At 46.0% G+C, this 21714-nt stretch overlaps 1 protein-coding gene across 2 annotated transcripts in view; it reads left to right on the top strand.

Moving 5' to 3' along the window:
• The window catches only part of LOC119161982 (mechanosensory protein 2), a 504482-nt gene that overhangs the window by 469551 nt on the left and 13217 nt on the right, over positions 1-21714 (top strand). For both annotated transcript variants that reach the window (XM_075879857.1, XM_075879858.1), the window contains 3 exons: positions 13867-14070; positions 15726-15781; positions 19159-19237. In XM_075879857.1, the coding sequence (XP_075735972.1) occupies positions 13867-14070; positions 15726-15781; positions 19159-19237 (339 nt within the window). The remainder of the gene's footprint in view (positions 1-13866; positions 14071-15725; positions 15782-19158; positions 19238-21714) is intronic.

The raw sequence follows: 21714 nt of genomic DNA on the forward strand, positions 1-21714 counted from the left end.
CAATAAAAATGGCAGTAGAATCGGGAACGAAATGACGTTAATTAATGATATACAGCTATTAAAAGAACTCCAATGTGCATGGGTATAAATGTGAAAATAACGCACCCAGTAATAGCTGTAAATGTAAGAGAACGCCGATATATAAATGAAGAAAGGCTGTTTTAGCAGATAGGAGTAACTATTTTGAACACGGTAGTCTACAGTATCGGAATTCACTCTTATACGTAGAGCAATGAGACTTCTACTATGTGGTGTCTCTCCATTACTGACACACAGATGGAGCTGCTGTGACGGCCATGTGTTTTCAACACGTTGGGTAAGAGAATTGAATGTTGAATGAGTTCATAAACGATTCATAACAAATTTTTATCATTTGGGGCACGAATACTGCCGCATTAGACTGAAGAACACCCTTTAGGGCAAGTTGTCATCCGTCGTCTGCTCTACAGATGAATTGCTGTGCGCCGCATCTCGGAGGCAATGCTTTAGATTATATGGTTCAAAGTAGGGACAAAGATTAAGCCTCCCGTAATTTTATCGACAAAAACATTGTGAAATTCATTTTAACGTTCTATACTTCAGTTTTGCATTCGCACTGTGGATACTTGTGCGCAAGTATCTACAGTGATTTGTGGAGAATCATACTTTAAGTTGATTTTGACAATATATGGCTACTCCACTGCAAAATCATGGAAACACGACCACGTTGAAAGCTCACATTTTCAGGAGTTTGATACACGATCTCGGCCACTGCGCAAGTATCTGGCGTAACGTTTGCTACGAGCACAATAGCCTTTAATTTTTCCTACTTGTAAGACGAATTGTAATGTGGTAAGAGCTGCCAATTCTGCAGCCGTAGATGTTGTTACCTGAGATGTCTTGATGTTAATTGTCGTAACCGACTTTGGTGTCGTGCCCCGCCGCGGTGGTATAGTGGCTAAGGTACTCGGCTGCTGACCCGCACGTCGCGGGATCGAATCCCGGCTGCAGCGGCTGCATTTCCGATGGAGGCGGAAATGTTGTAGGCCCGTGTGCTCACATCTGAGTGCACGTTAAAGAACCCCCAGCCGTCGAAATTTCCGGAGCCTTCCACAACGGCGTCTCTCATAATCATATGGTGGTTCTGGGACGGTAGACCTTAAATTAAAAAAAAAACTTTGGTATCGTGACTGCCCCATTTGAGCTGTTTGGCATTCACCAATCGACAAACATGTGGATTATTTTGTGAGACGAGAAAGCGGCACTATAGTCTCTACTGTCGGCCTTACGCCATGGGTGGTACTATAGACAGCAGAGATTACGCACCATCTAACTGGTACATCAGATCACGTTTCGGTGGTTACCCAGTACCTGCGAAATCATCGACAATGAACGGGCCAATCAAGCGGCCCCCTCGCAGAAGACCGTATACACTATTACTACCGTTTTCTATTCGCGACAAGATCGGGCTATAGGTGGTAGCACCGTTTCCGCGGAAGTGGGGATAGGCGGTCGGTGGCACGTATACAAATACACGCAGCGGCGCTTTGTTGCGTGTGGTTTGAGCGGATTGTCGGAGAGTAAAATGCGTTGACCGCAGCTTACTGGTAATATCTATGCTCCTGTCTATCAAATCGACGCACGAAGCCTTTGCAGCGTTACCATTACCAGTGAGTAAAGCGCATTCTACCTTTCAAAGGGATGCTTGTCCGGGGTGACTGTCTGCGCACTTTTACACTAAAATCACGCTTTTATTGTGTTGTTTGTACGTGTTTAGCTTCTGATCTGCCTGCTATGCACTGCTTTAGCGTGACTGAACTACTTGTTTACTTAATTCTCATCTGCATACAAAAAAATACTCTGAGAAACAAAAATTGTACGAAGCCCGCATATCTGAGCGACGAGTTCAGTACCACCGTTCGCACTTATACACATATGCATTTTTTTCTGCAGTCTGTTTACTGTGAAATGTGGTACAGTCGCTATGTCGGGTCAAGAAAGCTCAGTGGCTGACACCACCTTGCGCTACGTTGTACTTATCACGTATGCGCACATGTTATTGCACCAGCATATATAAAAAACGTGTAACAGTTCATCAGGAAGCTTTCATCGCTGAATTACGTGCATGACAGTGCTACAACAAAGGTCTCGTTTGTTTTATGAGACAAGCATGTTTTTTTTTTCAATCAAAAATGACCCCTGCACTCTGTCAGTCAATAACAATGCAACACAAACGCTCAAGACAACATAAGAAAGATGAGATTTTCAGTAAAATTATGCAACAATAAAGCGAAGGCGTGCATGCCATCTGAACTAATTTTGCACGTCTGGCTCTTTAAACCGTTCTTAAATCTAAGCACATGGTTGCGCATGGCAACTCCGTTTTAAGTACAATTTAACTACGGAAGTGTCACAGCTTATGTGAAAGTAATATTTCTATGTAGTGGTACCACGACCAGATCAGCACAACTAAGGCTCCTCGCATAACCATTAAACTGCAGTGCCGTAGTTATGCACCTACCAACAGCACGCAAGTGCGTGACCTAGAGCCTCGTTTTTGTTTACAACCGAGTCGCTGTATTCTGAAACGCTGTACTCTCACACCATACAATAGCCATCAAGTTTGGGAGGGTGCCAAGAGCCTATTACGATGTCCTTGAAGCCGAAAGTGGCACGCACTCTGAAATTATTCGAGTGAATGAAAAGTGCAACCACAATAAACAGTGCTCTTGAAATTTGCCCTCCCCGGTCCTATTACAATGCATTAGCAGCCGAGCACGACCAAATTCTTTCGTACGTCGTTTCAGGCATACGTAAAAACAGTTACACTCGCGCTGACACGACCAGACAAACCACCCTTTGATAACGTGCAAGACGCACGCGCACATTGAAACATGACGTGGCTAGCAGACGACGCACATAGCAATCTATACCAGGGCCGGTCTGGAGGGGCGCACCTCTAGACCGGCCGTGCACACACCACGGCCGGGCTAGACTGCACCTGTGCGCTCCCTTCTTACAGCCTTCACAACGGGCGTAGAAGACGACTCTCGCCAATCCTTTGAGGGGGGGGGGGGGGGGGCGCTGCGACCCTGCCATCTTCCGCCGCTCCGTACAGCGCGCGAACACATAAGTTCGGACGCGCTTCTCCACTCACAGCGCGTTGAAAAACAAGTTGCTTAATCATTGAAGACGCACAAATGGTTTATGGCATTGCTCATACCTGATGATGCTGGACTTGAACCTATACACCTCTGAAGAGTGCACTTTGCTGGATGTGTCACAAGCCCCGAAGTGCGTGCATGATCGTAGCCTCTTTGTGACAAAAAGTGTCATATCACACACCCTTTGCAAGTTCATCTGGGTGCGCACCATGCTTTCTTCCGTGCCATTCTATTTCATGCAAAAGAAACACGGTCTTTTTCTCTCCTTTCTGTCCATCTGTTGCGATTTTCTTAACACATGCGTGGTGCTTGCTTTCGGATAATATTGGGACGCCTTTTTCTCTTCTTGCCGCAATCGTTGAACCCTCTCGCATTTTGAACGGTGGTGCGACACTTGAGTTTAGTCATCCTATCATAGTCTGGTATCGACCCACGCGATCAGTGGCATGATTTATTGTTTGCGTGCAAACACTTACTGCTTCTTGTTCAGTAAAAAAGCGTCTTGTGAAGATGCAATATCCACATTTGTTTCGTTGGTCTCCGCTTTTCGCTTTCTTGATGTTTGACGTAGGGGCCAAACTCGTGAAGCAGGATCTTCGCGCGGCTTCTATGCACTTGAAATCATGTAGGAAAGATAGTTCTCGAAAAGAATAGGCGCCCGCTGTTACGAAGGCGAGACGCCAACACGGTCCCGAAGGCGCCACTGCTCCGAACTCATCCGACACGGTCACCAGCCGTTTGGTAGCGTGTGTTACTCAGCTCGCTACTGCTTCTGCGCAGAGCTTATAGACGAGCGGACAAGACGATGGTGAGTTAAGGCAAGGTTTATGTACTGCATAGAAATAGAGGCGTTAAAAATTCGGCACTGGGGCCGACAGCTTAGGGACTCGAAAAGCCGAGATGTCTTTTCTCACAGCGGCCAACCACTGTTACGAAGCGCACCGCCGACGATGTTACGAAAGACACCACGAAACTCGCCGCTGCCAAGGACACCAGCCGTGTAGACAGCAAAAGGGGCTCGAAGCAACGAGAGGCTTCTCTAACACATAGATCTACTGCTGGTGACGCACCGCAGGGCTTTTCTATAGGCACCGGGTGGATCCTTTGAGTCACCAAACGTCCAAACAGAAGCACCGCTGGCAAGAATCCTCTAATGTCAGAATCCTCTAATGGGGACCCGCCGCTGCGCGTGGTTGCACCCAAGGACGAGAGATGTGCCACGCATTGCGTGAGACTCGCCAGACTGGAAGGCGCCGATTGCTTCGTCGGGATCGTGGGCTGAGGGAGCTCGCTGTGCGTTGCGTGACAGACTGGCGCCACCGCTTGATGACGTCATTGAGTTGATCGCGTCAGGTGGGCTCGAGCACTGACCTTGACACAGATTGCCTTTGCAGAGGCATGGACGTTCAGTGTGGACTCCCAGGCGTAACAGCACCACCACCACCAGACAATGCGCCGGAAAGACGAGCTGCTTTCACGTGGCTCGAATGTCGGGAGCGCTCGTTCGCCAGGTTCCTTCAGGTTTGCCTCCAGGGACATAGGGAGAATGTAGCTCTAGGCTCAGTTCCGTGAATACATCCATTTCTTGAGGATGGATCCCAGCTCCACTGGCTTGTTGCCATAACTTGCCGGCCAGCTTCACTCGTCTCTTCTGACGATTTTTGATCTCAGCACTTGTCGATGGTTCTGCAACTTGTCAAGAACGGTTCGACAACAGACAACACATGACACAAGCAAGTGTTCTCGGTCACCCGACAGAACGCCAGACAAAGTAAAGTACAACATATACCTAGTTACGTGTCTATCGGAATTTCGTTCCCTCTACATCAAGAGGCATATGTGGGACAGAAGACCCTTAAAATGAGAACTCAAACTTTTACAAGTACAACAACGTGATGAAATAGAACACAACATAAAGTTGGCCCCTTGAGATCACTCTGAACGAGAGCGCTCAGCTAAGGCTGTGACGAGGACAAAATTTTGCCCCGAATCGCAAGCGAGAAACCAAAACGTGGAGAAGGTACTAAGTAAAACGCACGCCTCAATGCGTCTGCATTAGCGTTTAGCTTTTCTTTTTTTTTTGTAGTGAACGTCAAAGTTATGCTGTTGGAGTATCATGTTCCACCTCAGTAACCGGCCACTTTTAGGCGACATGTTATTTAACCAGGTTAGAGGACAGTGTACCGTTTCGACCACAAACCTTGAACCGGAAACATAACAGGCTAGCTTTTTAATGGCCCACATGAGGCAAGCACATTTCTTTTCAGAGATACTGTATGCCTCTTCCCTGTAGCGGAGTTTTCGACTTAAATACTAAACTGGCCTTTTGTTACCAGCACTGTCTTCTTGGTACAATATAGCTCCCATGCCGCGATCACTCGCGTCACATTGAATCACAAATCTCTTAGAGAAATCGGGTGCAATGAGAACGGACTTTTAGCTTAGCGCCTGGTTCAGCTGGCAAAACGCATTCTCCTTTTCTGAGTCCCATACTACTTTAACCGGCTCGGACTTTCGAAGTGCGTCAGTTAGAGGGCTGGCGATGCTAGAGTAGTTTTGCACGTAATGATGATAGTATCCAGCTAGACCCAAGAATGCCCTTATCCCAGATTATGTGGTTGGTCGTGGAGAGTTCGCGACGGTGGCTACCTTAATTTCTATCACGGTAAGACCAGCTTCTTTCAACCTGTTCAGCACGACTCGTAAATGCTCGACATGTTCTTCCCAGTTGTTTGAGACGATGGCGACATCGTAAAGATACGGCAAAGCGAACTTAGAGGGGCCTTTAAGAACGCGGTTCATTAAGCCTGAAAAACAAAAGGGCGCATTTTTCTATTCAAAGCTCAGCTTAAGTGGACGATACGTTCCGAATGGAGAAACAGATCTGGCATAGCGGCTAGCATGCTCCGTAAGGGAGACTTGCCAATACCCTCGCACGAGGTCTAACGTGGAAATATAGCTAGACTGTGACACAGTTTCTACCCTCTCCTCTAGGTTTGGTATCGGGTAAGTTTGGTCTCGAGTTATGGCGTTAATTTGATAATCGATGCAAGACCTCGGATCTTTTCCCGGCACTTGAAGCGACATTAGATGGGATATATAGTCACTCCCGCCCGTAACTATGACGCCCAACTCCAGCATTTTATCGATCTCCTCTTTCATGATCTGCTTTTGCACATGCATGCAAATATTGATACGGCTTGCTACGGATTGGCTCCTCACAATTAAGTTAGCTTGATATCATGTTCCATCACCGCCGTGCTTCTGGGATGGTCCAAAAACACGTCCTTAAACTCGGAAACAATTCTTCTCAGGTCCTCTTTCTGGACTTCACTTAACCTAGGCTCTAGGTTCAACTGCTCCAACATTACCTCGATCCCGTTTCGACTACATCACTGGAGGTCAAAATTTCTGCTCCCTCTTCCTTTGAAGCATTCAAAAGCAGATTTACGACCACTTGACGTTGAGCATATGGTTTCATTAAGTTACTGTGGTAAATTTTGTTCGGCCGCCTTCCTAATTTCACTTCATAATTGGTAACAGAAAGCTTCGATATTACTTTGGCGGGCCCTTCCCAATGAACCTTAAGCTTGTTCTTTTTGGACGACCGCAGCAGCATTACCTGACTACCTACTTCAAAGGTGCGCTTCTTCGCCGATTTGTCGTAGTACTCCTTCGATACCACTTGTGCAGCCTTCATGTGGCTTTCCACAAGCTCTTTTGTTTTTCTAAGCCTCTGAAGGAGGTCTAGAATATACGCAAATACATTAGGGTCCTCATCGAATCCCTTCCAAGACTCGCGTATCATTCGCAATTGTGTTCTCAAACTCCTACCATACACAAGCTCTGCAGGGCTAAAACCCGTGCTCTCATGCGGAGCTGATTTCAAAGCGTACATAGCGGGAAGACTACAGGCTTCCCAGTCGCATTCGGGCTCGCAGCAAAGAGCTCTCAGTATCCGTTTCAGAGTGGAATGCATACGCTCTACCGGATTAGATTGCAGGCGATGGATCGAGCTTTGCACTACTTTCATTCCACATTTATTCATAAAGATAGAGGTAAGGCAGCTTGTGAAGACACTACCATTGTCGCATTGGATTTCAGAAGGAAATCCGACGCGTGCAAATATAGATAGCAGTGCATCCACGACATGAGGGGAATGAAGCTCCTTATGTGGTATCGCTTCCGGAAATTTCGTGGCTACAAAGAGGGCCGTCAGGATGTACCGACAACCTTGCCTTGACTCTGGCAATGTCCCGACAATATCAATTACTAGGCGCCAAAAGGTTCTGTGTTAACGGGCACAAGCTGCATGGGTGCCTTCCACTTGTCCGTGGATTTCCCCGCTCTCTTACAAGTGTCGCATGAGCGTACAAAGTCTTTGATATCCTTCCAGCATTTCGACCAATAAAACTAAAGGGAAACTCTAGCCTTGGTCTTTTTTATGCCGAGATGCCCTGCCCACATGTTTTCATACGCCAGTTCCAATAGTTGGCGACGATACTTTTGTGGCACAAAGAGCTGCTCATACTTGCTACCTTGCACATTTGTGTAGCTCTGATACAGGAACCGTGCCTTCTCAAAAAAGGAAACATTCTTTTTTTCCCTAAGTTTACGCTTTCCATTAGCACTTTATTCGAGAGGTCCTCACGCTGCTCTCGAATGAGTGTTTCTCGATTAACCCTCGACAGCTCACTCCAACTTTCCGCTACAGGCGAGAGCGTTGCACCCCTCTCGCTGTGACTCAATGGCACCATGTCGTCTCCTCCGCAGACCGCGCCCGTCGCTTCGGTGACGGGCCACTCGAGTGACTGCTCAAATCATTCGCACGGAGAATTTCCTGTCTTAGGTTCCGTCGACTCACCGTCAAGATCACACAGATCAACAGCTTTTGCACTTCGTGCTTCGCCACATTGAACAAGATCAAGTTCCTGTGAAAGCTTCCGCGCTTGCGATCGCGTGAGGGCCATGGACGCTAAGTTGGAGAATAACGATTTACCCTGCTCTTTGAGAAGTTGCTCTGAGTTAATAGAAAATAGATAAGGAAAACGATCGGGAAGCGTGGCAGACACAGCCGCTTCGGTGCGAAGCTTACCAAACGGACCTTCAATGACAACCGTAGCGATTGGTAAGCAAGCACTCTGCTACTCGGCGACTTATCTGATCCATGGGCATTCTCCTGTAAAGTCATCCGGAGACACCAACGAAGGATGCACAACGTCCATAGTTGCCGCTGAGTCTCGAAGTGCTCGACACGTTTTCCCATCCACACTAATTTCTTGGAGATACGGCTCTAACAACCGCATGTTCTTTTCCGATTCTCGGATAGTTGCGAAAGCAAAGTTTTGCTTACAGTTTATCGCGATGTGCCCTTATTTTTTGCAGTTAGAGAAGATTAGCGGCTTTCGTGAGTCAAACGTCCGTGCGGTATCAGTGTGTTGTTTAGGAACCTCACTCGATTTCTCCGCTTCCGTTTGCCCTTCCCCTACAATGTCCTTCGTAAGAGACGGGTCCTTCCTGAAATTACGGTGCGGAGTGGGTTTCCACTGATCAGTTTTCTTTGAAAAGCCCTCTTTTCTTTCATACTTTTCAACGCGCACTGCCTTACTATGCAACTTTCGGCAAGTGTAATACTCCTCAGCTAATTTTGCTGCCTCGTTTAGCTGTACTTCGCCAAGTTTGTCCGGCAGCCAAAGCTTGACATCCTCCTCAATGCAGCGGTAGAATTGCTCCAATTCAATGCATTCTACCGCTTTATCGCGATCGTCAGACACACCTTCGCTCTTGAGCCATTCAATTGAATCAGTTTTAAGACGAAACGCGAAGTCAATGTGTGCCTCATTTCCCTTTATAGCATACCGGAATCTTTGCCTGAAAGCCTCGGGTGACAACTTATAACGTCTCAAGAGCACTTCCTTAACCTCGTCATAGCTCTCAAACGCTTTCCTCGACAAGCACGTTATTACGTCGGACACTTCGCCTGGAAGAAGGGCTAACAGGTTCTGCGCCCAAAGAGACCGCTTCAAAGAATTTCGCTCACAGACGTGTTCAGACTTGACGAGGTACTTCGCCATGTCCTCGCCTACTACGAACGGTAGCAGTTGGTCCCTAATTCTAAAACCGCTGACCTGAACTGTCGCAGAAGCTACGCTAGGCGCCTGCGAACACTGTAGGATTGCCAATTCTATTCGTTTCAACTCGTAGTGGTGGCTGAAGACTGCGCGTCACGTCTGGCAACATGGCAATTGGTTTCCCTAAACGAGAATGAGCTGCATCCGAACAGTTCACGAACGCTTCCTCACGATCATTGCCGTGTTAAACGCAAACATTACGACCTGAAGCAGAATGGAAGCCCATGCGCACCACATAGCCATTCGGCCTCTACTCTGCTCGCTACCGAATTAAGAGGCCAGAGGGAAGAAGACAGACACAGAGCTGAGCAGCTGGATAGTAGGGCTACAACAATTCGTTCACGAATACACAGACAAGCTCAATAAACTGACCACAGGCCGCATTTTTCATGCCTGTGACTTTGGCTCAAGTTGGGAGTCGGCATTAAACTTCAGGCTTTAACAGCGCCTGTTGAAAACATAGGGAATTATCGCAAAATCGCGCCACATATGGAGCTGTTATTGTTTAATTCATGATGATTTTATTTGTTTAAGCTCTCAAATGGTGAAATCACTTGGCATAGTTCCTCATTTTTGACACTTGCTTTTTTCTTGGGGGCAACTTATGTAATACTTTGCGAAGGAAGCGGATGATAGTCTATATCCCTGGAAGCAGTCTAGTGCTATTTAGTGCATGAACTCTAGGCTCGCATAATGTGTTACGCAACTAGAAAGTAGCAAGCATCGGGTAACATTAGGCACCCAAACTTTTAATAGTACCTCCTGGTAAGGGCTTCTCTAAAAAGTCGACTTTCAGTTAGTCAATAAAGCAACTCTTAGTCAAGTGAGCGCCATGGTGACAAAACGATCTTCCGAGGATTACTGGCATCACCTATCTGGTATCGGCCTAGCAGACAACGCGCGAGCATCTTGATCAAGCAGTCGCGAATGACACATGCCTTTGAATTGAGCTGGGTGTCCAGAACAACAGGTGCTTAATGATTCTCCTTTCCAAGTTGTCCTTACATCCTAAACAATGCGAATACAGCCAAAAACTGAGCAGTATATCAGCTTCGAATGCAGCCACCGCATTTGTTTGCACGGCAGACGACGCGGCGGCATCTGTACTCCAGTTGCGGCGCCTGCCGGCGAAACGCCGAACTAGCACCGATGACCGCCTCCCATTGAATTTCACTCCTTCACCCGGGCACTGAAAAAAATAGAGGAGGCGCTAGTATAAAACCCCTTATTATAAAGAAACTAGCGACAATCTCCTCCATATCATCTCCAGAGTGTCTGACCCTCCTCGCCCAAGTGTCCAGACCTAATCTATATATTCTGCCAAACAGCCACCGTGCGGGCGCTGGCCCTATGACCCGGCTCGTGCCACTTTCCTACAAAGAATGCTATGTCACGCTGATAACACGCGCGATGCTTGTCGCGGCCTGAGAGGAGAGAGGTGGGAGAGGATTATGCACGGCGCTGCGGCTCGGTTAAAAGAATGGCGGTACTTTCCTAAAAATATCCAGGGACCTTACGCCGGTCAGGGTCGCTGCGCCCCTACCACCGACGGGCGGCAAAACATACTCAGAAACTCACGGCCGGGCCAGACTGCACCTGCGCGCTCCCTTCTTACGACTATAGTTATAGCGCGAGAAAAAAACGACGACACAGAGACAAGAAGGACACGAAGGACACCTTCTTGTCTCTGTGTCGTCATTTTGTTCTCGTGCTATAGCTATAGTCATGCCATACCAACTAGCCCAAGCTGCCACACTGCTAAGTTACCCTTCTTCCGGCCTTCGCAACGGGTGTAGCTCATGCCTCTCGCCACTTCTTTGGGGGGGGGGGGGGGGGGGGCGCTTCGATCTTGCCATTTTCCGGCGCTCCGTACAGCGCGCGAACACACGAGTTCGGGCACGCTTCTCCACTCACCGTGCGTTGAAAAACAAGTTGCCCAATTGTTGAAGGCACAGAAATGGTTTGTTTTGACTTCTTATTTGCGTTAGGTGCACCGTCCTTAAGTTTATTTAAAAATGTGTATATGTGAGAGCCCGAAGTACACCTCTCCGCCATCAAACGTGTAGACATTCTGAGGTATGAAAATAAATCTTCATTACTCATAAGCACTAGCAATAGCTCAACACTTTCAAGTGAAAAACTTTGCCAGGCTTCACAAATGTCTTGTTCATTGCCTAAAATGCTTCTTAGTCGGCTTGTGTGTGTAGGTGGAAGGCTTGTCATTTACGTCAGTCAGTTGTTTTGTGTAGCTGACGAGAAGAATTATTAAGAATTTTTCGGCTATGACACCTGCGGATTGTTGGCAGTGGCTGTCGTCAACGATTTCAAGGCGGCTTAAGACGGCGGAAGTGATTATAAATGAAAAGAAGAGAAAAGTGAGCCCCGTAACTGTCTCTCAGGGGGAGGACATCTCAACAGTAGCTCACGATGGATGGGGGTAGAGAAGGGAAGCGCGTTGCAAGTAGGGCTGGACTGCTGTTTGCAAAACTTTTAGCACATTGCTGCGTGGCACGTGTTCAGAGGCCTTTTCAAAAAGACGACTATCTTGTGTAAAAGAGCTAGAAACTCATGCTTTGGGTATAGACGAGCACATACACACCTAATTATTGCATCGAGCTTGTCTGAACACATTAGTTTTTTTAAGAAGAAATGATTCCTCTACCTCCAACTTTTTGCGTTATCCCCCTCCCCCTCATCTTCGAGTACCCTTATTCCACGATTTTACATCAACAATCTCCCTCGTGCCGTGTGCGCGGCGCAGAAGATGCAATGTCAGGGTCGCTGCACCCCTACCGCCGACGGGTGACGAAACATACTCAGAAACTCTCCCATTGTATTCACGATGATCGGGAAGGCCGCAACGAAACAAGCGCGTGGAGGTGCAGTCTATAGCTCGGCCGTGGTCCACACTTGCGTGCTTCAGCCAGTTGCCTCCAGACGGCGACTCCGCTCCATCTCGCGGCCAATAGGACCAACGCTGCACGGAAGCTCCGTTGTGTGTGTGTGTGTGTGTGTGTGTGTGTGTGTGTGTGTGTGTGTGTGTGTGTGTGTGTGTGTGTGTGTTTGTGTGTGTGTGTGTGTGTGTGTGTGTGTGTGTGTGCGCGCGCGCGCGTGTGTGTGTGTGTGTGTGTGTGTGTGTGTGTGTGTGTGTGTGTGTGTGTGTGTGTGTGTGTGTGTTAAGCTGTGTGCATGTGCGTTGTTTTTCTCTCTTAACTACTTATTTCTTGCACCCACTTCCCCAACCCATGCAGTGCTGGGTAAGAAATTGGACTGTATTATCTGGTTAACCTCCCAGCTTTGCTGTTCACCTCTATGTTACTTGTATGCAGTCTGATTTTCAAAAACGTGCATGTAGCTTGAAACGCGTTTACTGACGCAAAATCAACCCTGTTAATAGAGGTTGCGCTGCGTGTTTTTGCATTCTAAAGTTTTGTGGCATGTATCTGTGTGTATCGTTGCCTACAAATAAAAAGCACGAATCCTTAAGAAGTCAGGTTTCTTTCTTGTTTGTTCTTTTCATGCACTGCAAAGGTGCTCTACATTATTATGCTTTCATAAAATAGATGCCTACCTGAGAAGAGAAATCTAAAATATCACATCGTGGCTTTGCTTTCTTTAGAAGAACCAAGGATGCACGTTGGCCTACTGATACAAAGCAGAAAGCTCTCAGTATATCTTTTTATAGACTTGCTTGATTAGAAAATTGGAGAGTACTCATGCAGAGCTCTTATTCACTCGGCCAAGACAATTATTTGCGTACACGAAGGATTGGTGCGCATTGTTTACTTACATTAATCTTTCTTTGAGAAATACTTTTGTTTGTCTCCTTTCTGCGCACCGTACGTAATATAGGCGTATTTATGCTATAGTGTTTAATTCTTTGTTGTTTGCCTAAAGGGGTGTTTAAAGGGGCCATTACAAGGTCTCCCAACAATTAGTCGTTTTCAGCAAAATCTAGAAGTAGAGGATCTATCATACATATGCACATATAAAAAGTGGACCGTTAAAGAGTATTCCGTTGTAAAACAAATCCCGAGAAGTCTCCGATCGTAAACCCCACCCTCCGTCCTCGACCGCCATTTTATTGTGGTTTGTGCAACGTTACCTGCTGGAGGGAGCACAGCTGTCATCTCCTGCGTAAGTTTGAGCCATCGCCAATCGCTCCATTTTCAATACTGAGCTCAAGCAAGCCCTAATTAATTCATTGTACGTGCAGCTGACAACGAAACAAAATTGTTGACCGGAATACAAACGCTCGCAAAGCAAGCGGCTTGTTACGTCACGGCTTGCGAGTGCACCAGCGTTGCCAGATTCTCGTGTTTTTCGTTTTAGGTTTAGTCCTCGACCAAATCTTCTGAAATTTCGGCTACTGCTTCACGGACAACGAAGGATAATTAACGCACGTAACACAGAATATGAGCGCGAATCCAGTGTCATGACTCTTTCAGCTGTTCCGTGGGAGAGACGCTGAAGCGAAAGCTTTTTTTTTTCAGTACGTGTCGTGGTGCTGAAAATGTAACGAGCCGTTTAAATCTCGAGCTGAGCATCCCGTTTTACACACGCACACGCGTCTTTCCATGGCCTCGATGCAGATCCTGTCCAAGGACTCAGTGACAGTGGCCGTGGACGCGGTGGTGTACTACCGCATAAGTAACGCGACCATCGCCATCACCAACGTGGAGGACTACGGCCACTCCACCAGGCTGTTGGCCGCCACCACGCTCCGGAACGTGCTCGGCACCAAGAACCTGTCGGAGATTCTGTCTGAGCGGGAGTCCATCTCGCATGTCATGCAGGTGCGCTGTCGCTTTTGTAGTAAACTTTTTTTACCGAGGTTACCTCAGCTGAACGCTGCGTATACTGTCAGTTAAAACTTGAGAAATTTGGACTCTACGCAGAGAACCATGGCGCGCTTGCCATTCAATTGTGTAAGGCAGTTGTACTATAGCTTGTTTCTGTTAGAAGCGCTAGTATTTTTTCTCTGCTAATCTGATTACTACGTACATAGTAAACTGAAGGATCATCGTTCCAACCTTGGCATTGTCTTTGGCTGAGGAGCAACGTCAGAGTGAATAACAGAATTTTCCAGGTATTTACAGTTTTCGACCTAAAATGTCTGATTTGAACGTGGTTCTAACGAGAAACCTAGAACACTCTTTAGGCACTTAACGCCATGAAATGAGAAATGTAAATTTATGGAGCATCTGTGCAAGTTCTATGTGGTAGTGACAACCATGTCATTTATTTATTTATTTATTTATTTATTTATTTATTTATTTATTTATTTATTTATTTATTTATTATACCCTCATGGTTTTCACATTACAGAGGTGAGGGGCATGTTACATGTAAGAGGGTAGAGCTTGTATTTATTCTTTGACTTGTAGCATACTATTGTGTCAACTTACTGACAAGACCAGACGCCTACCTTTCTATGTACTGTATGTTTTGATGTAAAGCACGACTTGTATCGGAAGTAGTCGGTTGTGTTCTAGGTTCAGAGAATTCCGATTGCACCAAAAAGGCTATCTTTAAATTGATGTGTATTGCTAAACTGTGTCAGCAGATCACTTTTGTCCCGTGTCCGTCATGTATTACAGGCCACAACAATGGCTCCATTTCTGAAATAACGTTTTCATATGACTACGGACTTAGGGGGGTAAATGATACCGCGCTGGCAGTGAATCAAAAACCAGGAAAAAAATTATGAATGGCCCTCTTTCACACCAGTATGTTAGTATAGGTATGATACGTCTCCGAGAGGTTTGTGTAGCAGACGCGTAGCAGTAATGCTCTCCCAAAACTTGCACCGAAACAATTAGGCATACCGATAGGCCTGGTCTTTCGTTAGCAACAATATATTACATGCACTGACCTATTTTATCTTCAATGTGCGCCTCAATAGGTTTCACATAGCTACTACGGATTCTTATAATTCGTTCTATAAGTAAAAACGGGTACACTAGAAGAGGTGGCGAAACTCCCGATGACCTTTTTTGAAGTTTGAAAAGAAATGTTTGAGGATAACGGGTTATCTGAGGATTGTTTCACAATTGATAAGCATTTCGGTGCTCAGCGCATAGTAAACATAAGTAGCATGTTAATGGAAGTCCGGAACGTATACAAGAGACAGCTGGTGGCGTTTAAACAAAGGGTATTACTGTGGTTGTCTCTTGCCTCATTCAAATTCATTTTTCTTTTTTCACACAATTTACCTTTGTCGGTGCCTGAAATCTGGTGTTTTGGTGTCACTTTGAAGCTGACGTGCGATGCTATTCCAATTTACCTGAATTTCACGCAGTGCACAGCTATTATATTCATTCACGCTGTAATGACTATAGCATTGTGTCGACATGTGTGATGCCTGACGTTTCGGGAGCATAGAATGAAAAAAAAAGTTTGATTGATTGGTACCTACTGCTGTTAATGTTTTGTCCCGTTTATTGAGCAGGCGAGCCTGGACGAAGCCACGGACTCATGGGGAGTAAAAGTCGAACGCGTCGAAATGTGAGTATTGCTTCTAAATTGCAACAGAAGTATTAAAATGGGCTTAAAATCTTTGTTCTGTTTCACTTTGAGCTAATGCTTCACTTTGAGATCTCCCATGTTCCACCAGGTAACTCGGTCATGTGCTTGCTGCTGCCAATTTATACCCGCAAACTTCTTATTCTCACCTGCCCACCGAACCTTCTGTCTCCCCATAACCCGCTTGCCTTCTCTGGGAATCCAGTCAGTTACCCTTAGTGACCAGTGGTTATCTTTTCTACGCGCTTCATGCCCGGACCATGTCCATTTCCTCTTCTTGATTTCAACCATGATATTCTTAAGCCCCGCTTGTTCCCTAATCCACACTGCTCTTTTCTTGTCTCTTCAGGTTACACCTACCATTTTTCTTTCCATTGCTCGCTGCGTCGTCCTCAATTTAAGCTGAACCCTTTTTGTAAGTCTCCAGGTTTCTGCTCCGTAGCTAAGTACCGGCAAGATACAGCTGCTATATACCTTCCTTTTGAGGGAGAGTGGCAATCTACCTGTCAGAGTTCATAATTTGAGAGTGCTTGCCAAATGTGCTCCACCCCATTCTTATTCTTCTAGTTACTTCAATCTCGTTGTTCGGCTCCGTGGTTATTACCTGCCCTATGTAGACATACTCTTCCACAACTTGAAGTGCACTATTACCTATCTCGTAGCGCTGCTCTCTTCCGAGGTTGTTGTACATTACTTTCGTTTTCTGCAGATTATTTTAAGACCAACCTTTCTGCGCTCCTTGTCTAACTCCGTAATTATGAGTTACAATTCGTCCCCTGAATTACTCAGCAATGCAATATCATCAGCGAAGCGCATGTTACTAAGGTACTCTCCATTAACTCTTATCCCTAACTGTTCCCATTCAAGGCTTCTGAAAACCACCTGTAAGCACGCGGTAAATAGCATTGTGGAGATTGTGTCCCCCTGCCTTACACCCTTCTTGATTGGTATTCTGTTACTTTTTTTTGTGAAGTGCTTTGGTATTTCACATCACCTGAAGGAAATTACTTGAAGTTGCAGTTCAAAACCAATTTCCTCTCTACCTACAACTTTTATACCAATCATAACCATAAGTGTAGAATTTACGAGCTCTTTAGTAAATATCTTATGACAAAAAAACATCATGATTTCACGCATCTAGATCACGTTTTTTATGAAAATACGCACATCACTTTTCAGGTACATTGCTCTTAATACTGTGATATGTTAATGTTGGAGGCTTTACTCGGGTATATCCACTGGCGCGTATAAGTGCCACAAGAGACAAGACTCGTCCCTGAAAACTGCACAGTTGTAACCACATGGGCATGCAACGACACAAGGTGTGTCACGATCGAGAGTTTAGGAAAGTGGGTTACTCAAGTGAGCTTACCTTAAGAGTCTTCTCAACATCCAAACAATACCCTAATGAGTAACTCACCGTAAAAATACATACATAACTCATACTTGCGTATGCTCATGTAACTGTGCTAATTGTATGTTCCGCTCCCGGCCGCCGTGGTCGCATTTTGACTGAGCCGAATTAGTAGAAGGCCGTGTACTGAAGGATGTCAGTGCGCGTCAAAGATAACAAAATTGTCAAAATTTATGGCGCCCTCCTATATGGCGGGTCTCATAATCGTATTGTGGTTTCGCAACATAAGGCCTTGTAAGGTTTTATTTGAGATACTTTTAATTCAATAATATTGTTACAGGGAAGATTTATTCACCGACAGCGGGTCTTGCTAACGCCTCAAAGAGCGTACAGTCATGCAGACGAACAAGGGAAACTCTAGAGTCCAACCCAAAACAACCCCGTTTTCGTCTTCTTTCTTTTGGGTGTGATTTCAGCTGTGCCAGAGCGACAGTTCCATACACGTATCATCATTCCGGCTGGTATGGCGCCGTCTCGGTGCCTGTTAAATGAACGAGTCAGCATTGTAGAGCTTGAGACGAGAAACTTGGACTACTTCCGTTCTGGGTGCAGCAGCTGATGAGCTTGTGCTCGCGGTAATCTCGTAGGTCACAGGTTTGACCTGACGAAGGACTCAGTAGGGTCCAGCGTATCGCGATAGTAGTTTCTCGCACAGGCCGACACGAAGAGATGGGAGCCACAGGAGAGACATATTAATTAATTAAAAGCATGTCCCGCGATATAAGTTGGTCCCACAGCTCAATCAGTACCTGTGTCATATTGTCAATACAGTTGTAACTTGATTTAACCAACTGATGAGCCCACTTCAAGTATTCAGTTAAATGGGTAAGTTTTCAAAATTGAAAAAGAGGTTTCTCGGTCCTCGGAAACAAAACTGTAACGTGGCGACACCCGTAGGCTACCACGCCATTTTATTTACCATTAGCACATGTCCACGTGTGAAAGCTCCAAGAGGACAGCCTAGTCATGCATCTTCCCACGTCGCTGAACATGAAACATGCCAGCCGAGTTAAATGGTCACGTGAACGTATGGAAGTTTTCTGGTGCAAAGACGGAGACACCTAATGCACTCATTGCGCAAGCTGACTGAGCAAGAAACTCGCAAGAAGACGATCATTGGCATTTATCACATAAACCATAAATAACAATAGAAAGCACGGTAAAGCTCCTTTGGGAGCATTTACAAAAACATCAAGACAACGCTCAACCCCCGTGCACACGGCTTGTGCCATTTGGCACGTAAAAGCGCGACCGTCGATTAAGTCTGTTGCTGAATGTATGGGCGTGGCGTTGTGGCCTTGGTGATGTAAACTAGGGTCAAAATTAGAGCACCTAGATGTTTTACCATGACAGCGTAACACCACACGCTCGAAGTAAAACTAGTCTTATGACCAAGTTAAAAAAGAATTGCGACTTTTCTTACATATTTATTTCTTAAAAAAACGTCGTTAAATTGGGTTAAACACCATGATAGCTCCGTTAATTGAAGTATGTGACAACATTTTGCCCTCTCAGTACCTCCTGGGAACTGAAACGTTCTTCCGTAGATCCCAAAATTTGTGAAATCGGATTTCGTTAGATCTGGTTTTGCCTTGGCCGATGCTGAAGACAGCCCCCGGAGATATTAATGCTGGGTCAAGTAACGTCTCATTTTGCTCAGCCTTCTAATGCATTTCACATCGCGAGAACCACGCGTCCTGGATGTGCCAGCGTCGTGATCAACGAGTACAGTGATTTCTTTGCAAGGTTATGCTCGGTATAGGGTTAATGTCATAATGTACCGGCCTTCCTTGGCGTTGCGATCGGAGCTCACGACAGACAAGAAACTTGCCAATCAACAGCCATTTTTGCAAGTGCACCTGTTTAAACGATGCTATTGCGGAAGCTAGTCATGTGTTGTGCTAGCCTGGAAGTCAACATAAATCGTTCCACATTTTCATTGCAGCAAGGACGTCCGGCTCCCAGTTCAATTGCAGAGAGCCATGGCCGCGGAAGCCGAAGCAGCCCGTGAAGCACGGGCGAAGGTGAGGCGAACTGTCGTCCGTTCACGGGAGATGCTTCTTTTTATGTTATGCCTTGCACTGCCTGAAGCTTGTCATCGTATGTTTTTGTGTCCGTTAGCATGTTAAGGATACATCTCGTCTCTGACTACATGTGCAGCAGCTTTGCATGCTACTAGCATGGGTTATATTATCTTTTATTTCTCCATAACTTGCACTCTATATTTACTTACTTCAGTCTACTGTTGGGGCTATCAACAAAATTTGAGAAAGAAAAGTAGCTGAACATATCCGCAAGTGTAATTTATGAGGTCATACATTAACTATGTTACATGGTGTCATTAGGTTCGTTAAAATGATAGAACCATAGGGTATTATGAAGGATGAGGCGTTATTGGTTATTATCAATGTAGAATGTGAAGGCGAAAAGGTGAGTTTCTGGGAATCACCAGTTCCTTCAAGAGACAGGTCATCACCGCGCTTGGTCACTGTGTAAACAACTGCATCAACTATCCCTTTAAAATAAACCAAACCGCTTTGAAGCCGCTATTCGATGCAGAATGAGAACATATTTGATCGCTAACCCGTGTCTTGCGTTTTAAAGCACGTTGCACTGCTTTTGCGGTGCCAGTCCGTCGAACAGCATTGAAAGGAGGTGCTCGCAAGAGAAAGACGCAGAAGAAGAGAACAGGGACGAGCGCAGACTCACGACTGATTATAATTTACGAGAAAACACACATTTGTATCACACGAACCACACATTCATCTGTGTGCATGCGAGAAACCTACTTTCATTGTAATACAACCTTACTGATGTATCCCCGACACGGCTACTCTCTTTCCCATGACGACAAAAGTCTCGGTAAGATCAGGTGCCAACTGGTCGTGAGTGCGTCTCGAAACTTTTTTTCAGCCAGTAAAGTCTGGCACGGTTTACACCACAGGTAGCCAATGGAAGCACGAGCTTGCCGTGGTTTTTCTTATCGCTAAAAAGAAAGATGCTTACGCTATAGACACATCAGTAAGATTGTATCACAATGAAAATAGGATTCTCGCACGCACGCAGATGAAATTGCTTTTTGTTAGGTGTAAACATGCGTTTGCTTCGAAATTACTACCAGGTGTGCGCGCTCATGTCCTTTCTTTTTTGTATTTGTTTGTTTTGCACAGCACGCTGTTTTAATGCTGTTTCTCTGACTTCTTGTATGGAGTAAACCGAAGATGGTAATACGTAAAGCATTTTATCTTGAATGCAAGTGTTTCTGTTCTGAAAAAAAAAAATAAGGCGTGTGGACAGCATGAAATGAAAGGGAGAACAGTAGAGTCCTCCCAGCAGAATGGAAAGGCTCTTGTTCTACCCAGACTTCTGCTAGGTTGGTCTTCCCACCTGGACACACTTGATGCAGAAAGAGATGCTAAAGTGCAGACAATTTGTCACCTTTTGTAGTGTTCTTTGGTACTCGGGTGATATAAAGCAAAAAGCGTCTAAAGAATATTCTAGAAGGCTTTTATCATTCGATAACAGATATCCTGATGAAGTAGCTGGTGTCATTGCTCCACCATGGTGGTCTAATGGCGAATGTACTCAGAATGTACTTGGGAGAAAAAGTGGACGCAGGACGACGATCAGCCCTCGGGCCGCTCTAGGGGGTCACACATATCCATACTTCTGCGACCCCTCTGACCCAGCCCAATGTCCGGAGCTGTAAACCCCGTTGCTATAGCTCCCCCAAGCAGACTCTCATTGTTCCTGGGGTTCTGACCCTTGCCACAGGGGTTTGAGGTTCTTCAGGCAATTTTCAAAGACGTGATTGAAGTCGGCTCTGGTGCTAGCGCAGAAGTTGCAGTTAGAAAGAGGTTTTATCATGCGTAATAAGGCAAAGAAGGAAACGACTCATGACTTTGGTAGTTTGAAGTCGGCTCGCTAAAACCTGGTCACTTCTGGCAAGATGTCTATGCGGTTGGGAATGCGTTCTGTGGGAACTTCGGTAAAATAGTGTTATATTGTTGTAGCTGAGGAGTCGATCCCTGGCACTGCGAAGCGAAGGCAAGTCGCTTTGAGCCCTGTTTACGAGTGCTCGGGCTTGAGTGTGAGCGGCCGTGTTGCCTGGCTGTCCACTGTGCGCAGGGCCCCAGAAAAGGGTAATGAGGCAATAGGGTGGAGTAGATAACTCAGGGATTCTAGAGTGGATTTTGAGAGTGGCACGAATGGCAGTTTTAGAACCAGAAAAAATATACTCATTGGAGGAGTGAACAAGTGCTAAGGAAATTTTCCTCTCCTCTGCTTTAAGGTATTCTGTCGAACTTGGAATTGACACGCCAGTGATAAGGTTTTGAAATCCGTCTACAAAGGAAGCCGGACGATCTGCATATTTGGCAGCGTCTTCATATACTGCCAGATAATTGGGAAGGAAGCGCTTGTGAAGAGCCTGAGCTCTAGCTTCCCGTGTCGCTTGATTATGTTCTGGATGAGTATTTTGGGGGAGTTGCGGGAGGCATAG

This window comes from Rhipicephalus microplus, chromosome X, assembly GCF_043290135.1.
Source record: "Rhipicephalus microplus isolate Deutch F79 chromosome X, USDA_Rmic, whole genome shotgun sequence".
Lineage (NCBI taxonomy): Eukaryota > Metazoa > Arthropoda > Arachnida > Ixodida > Ixodidae > Rhipicephalus > Rhipicephalus microplus.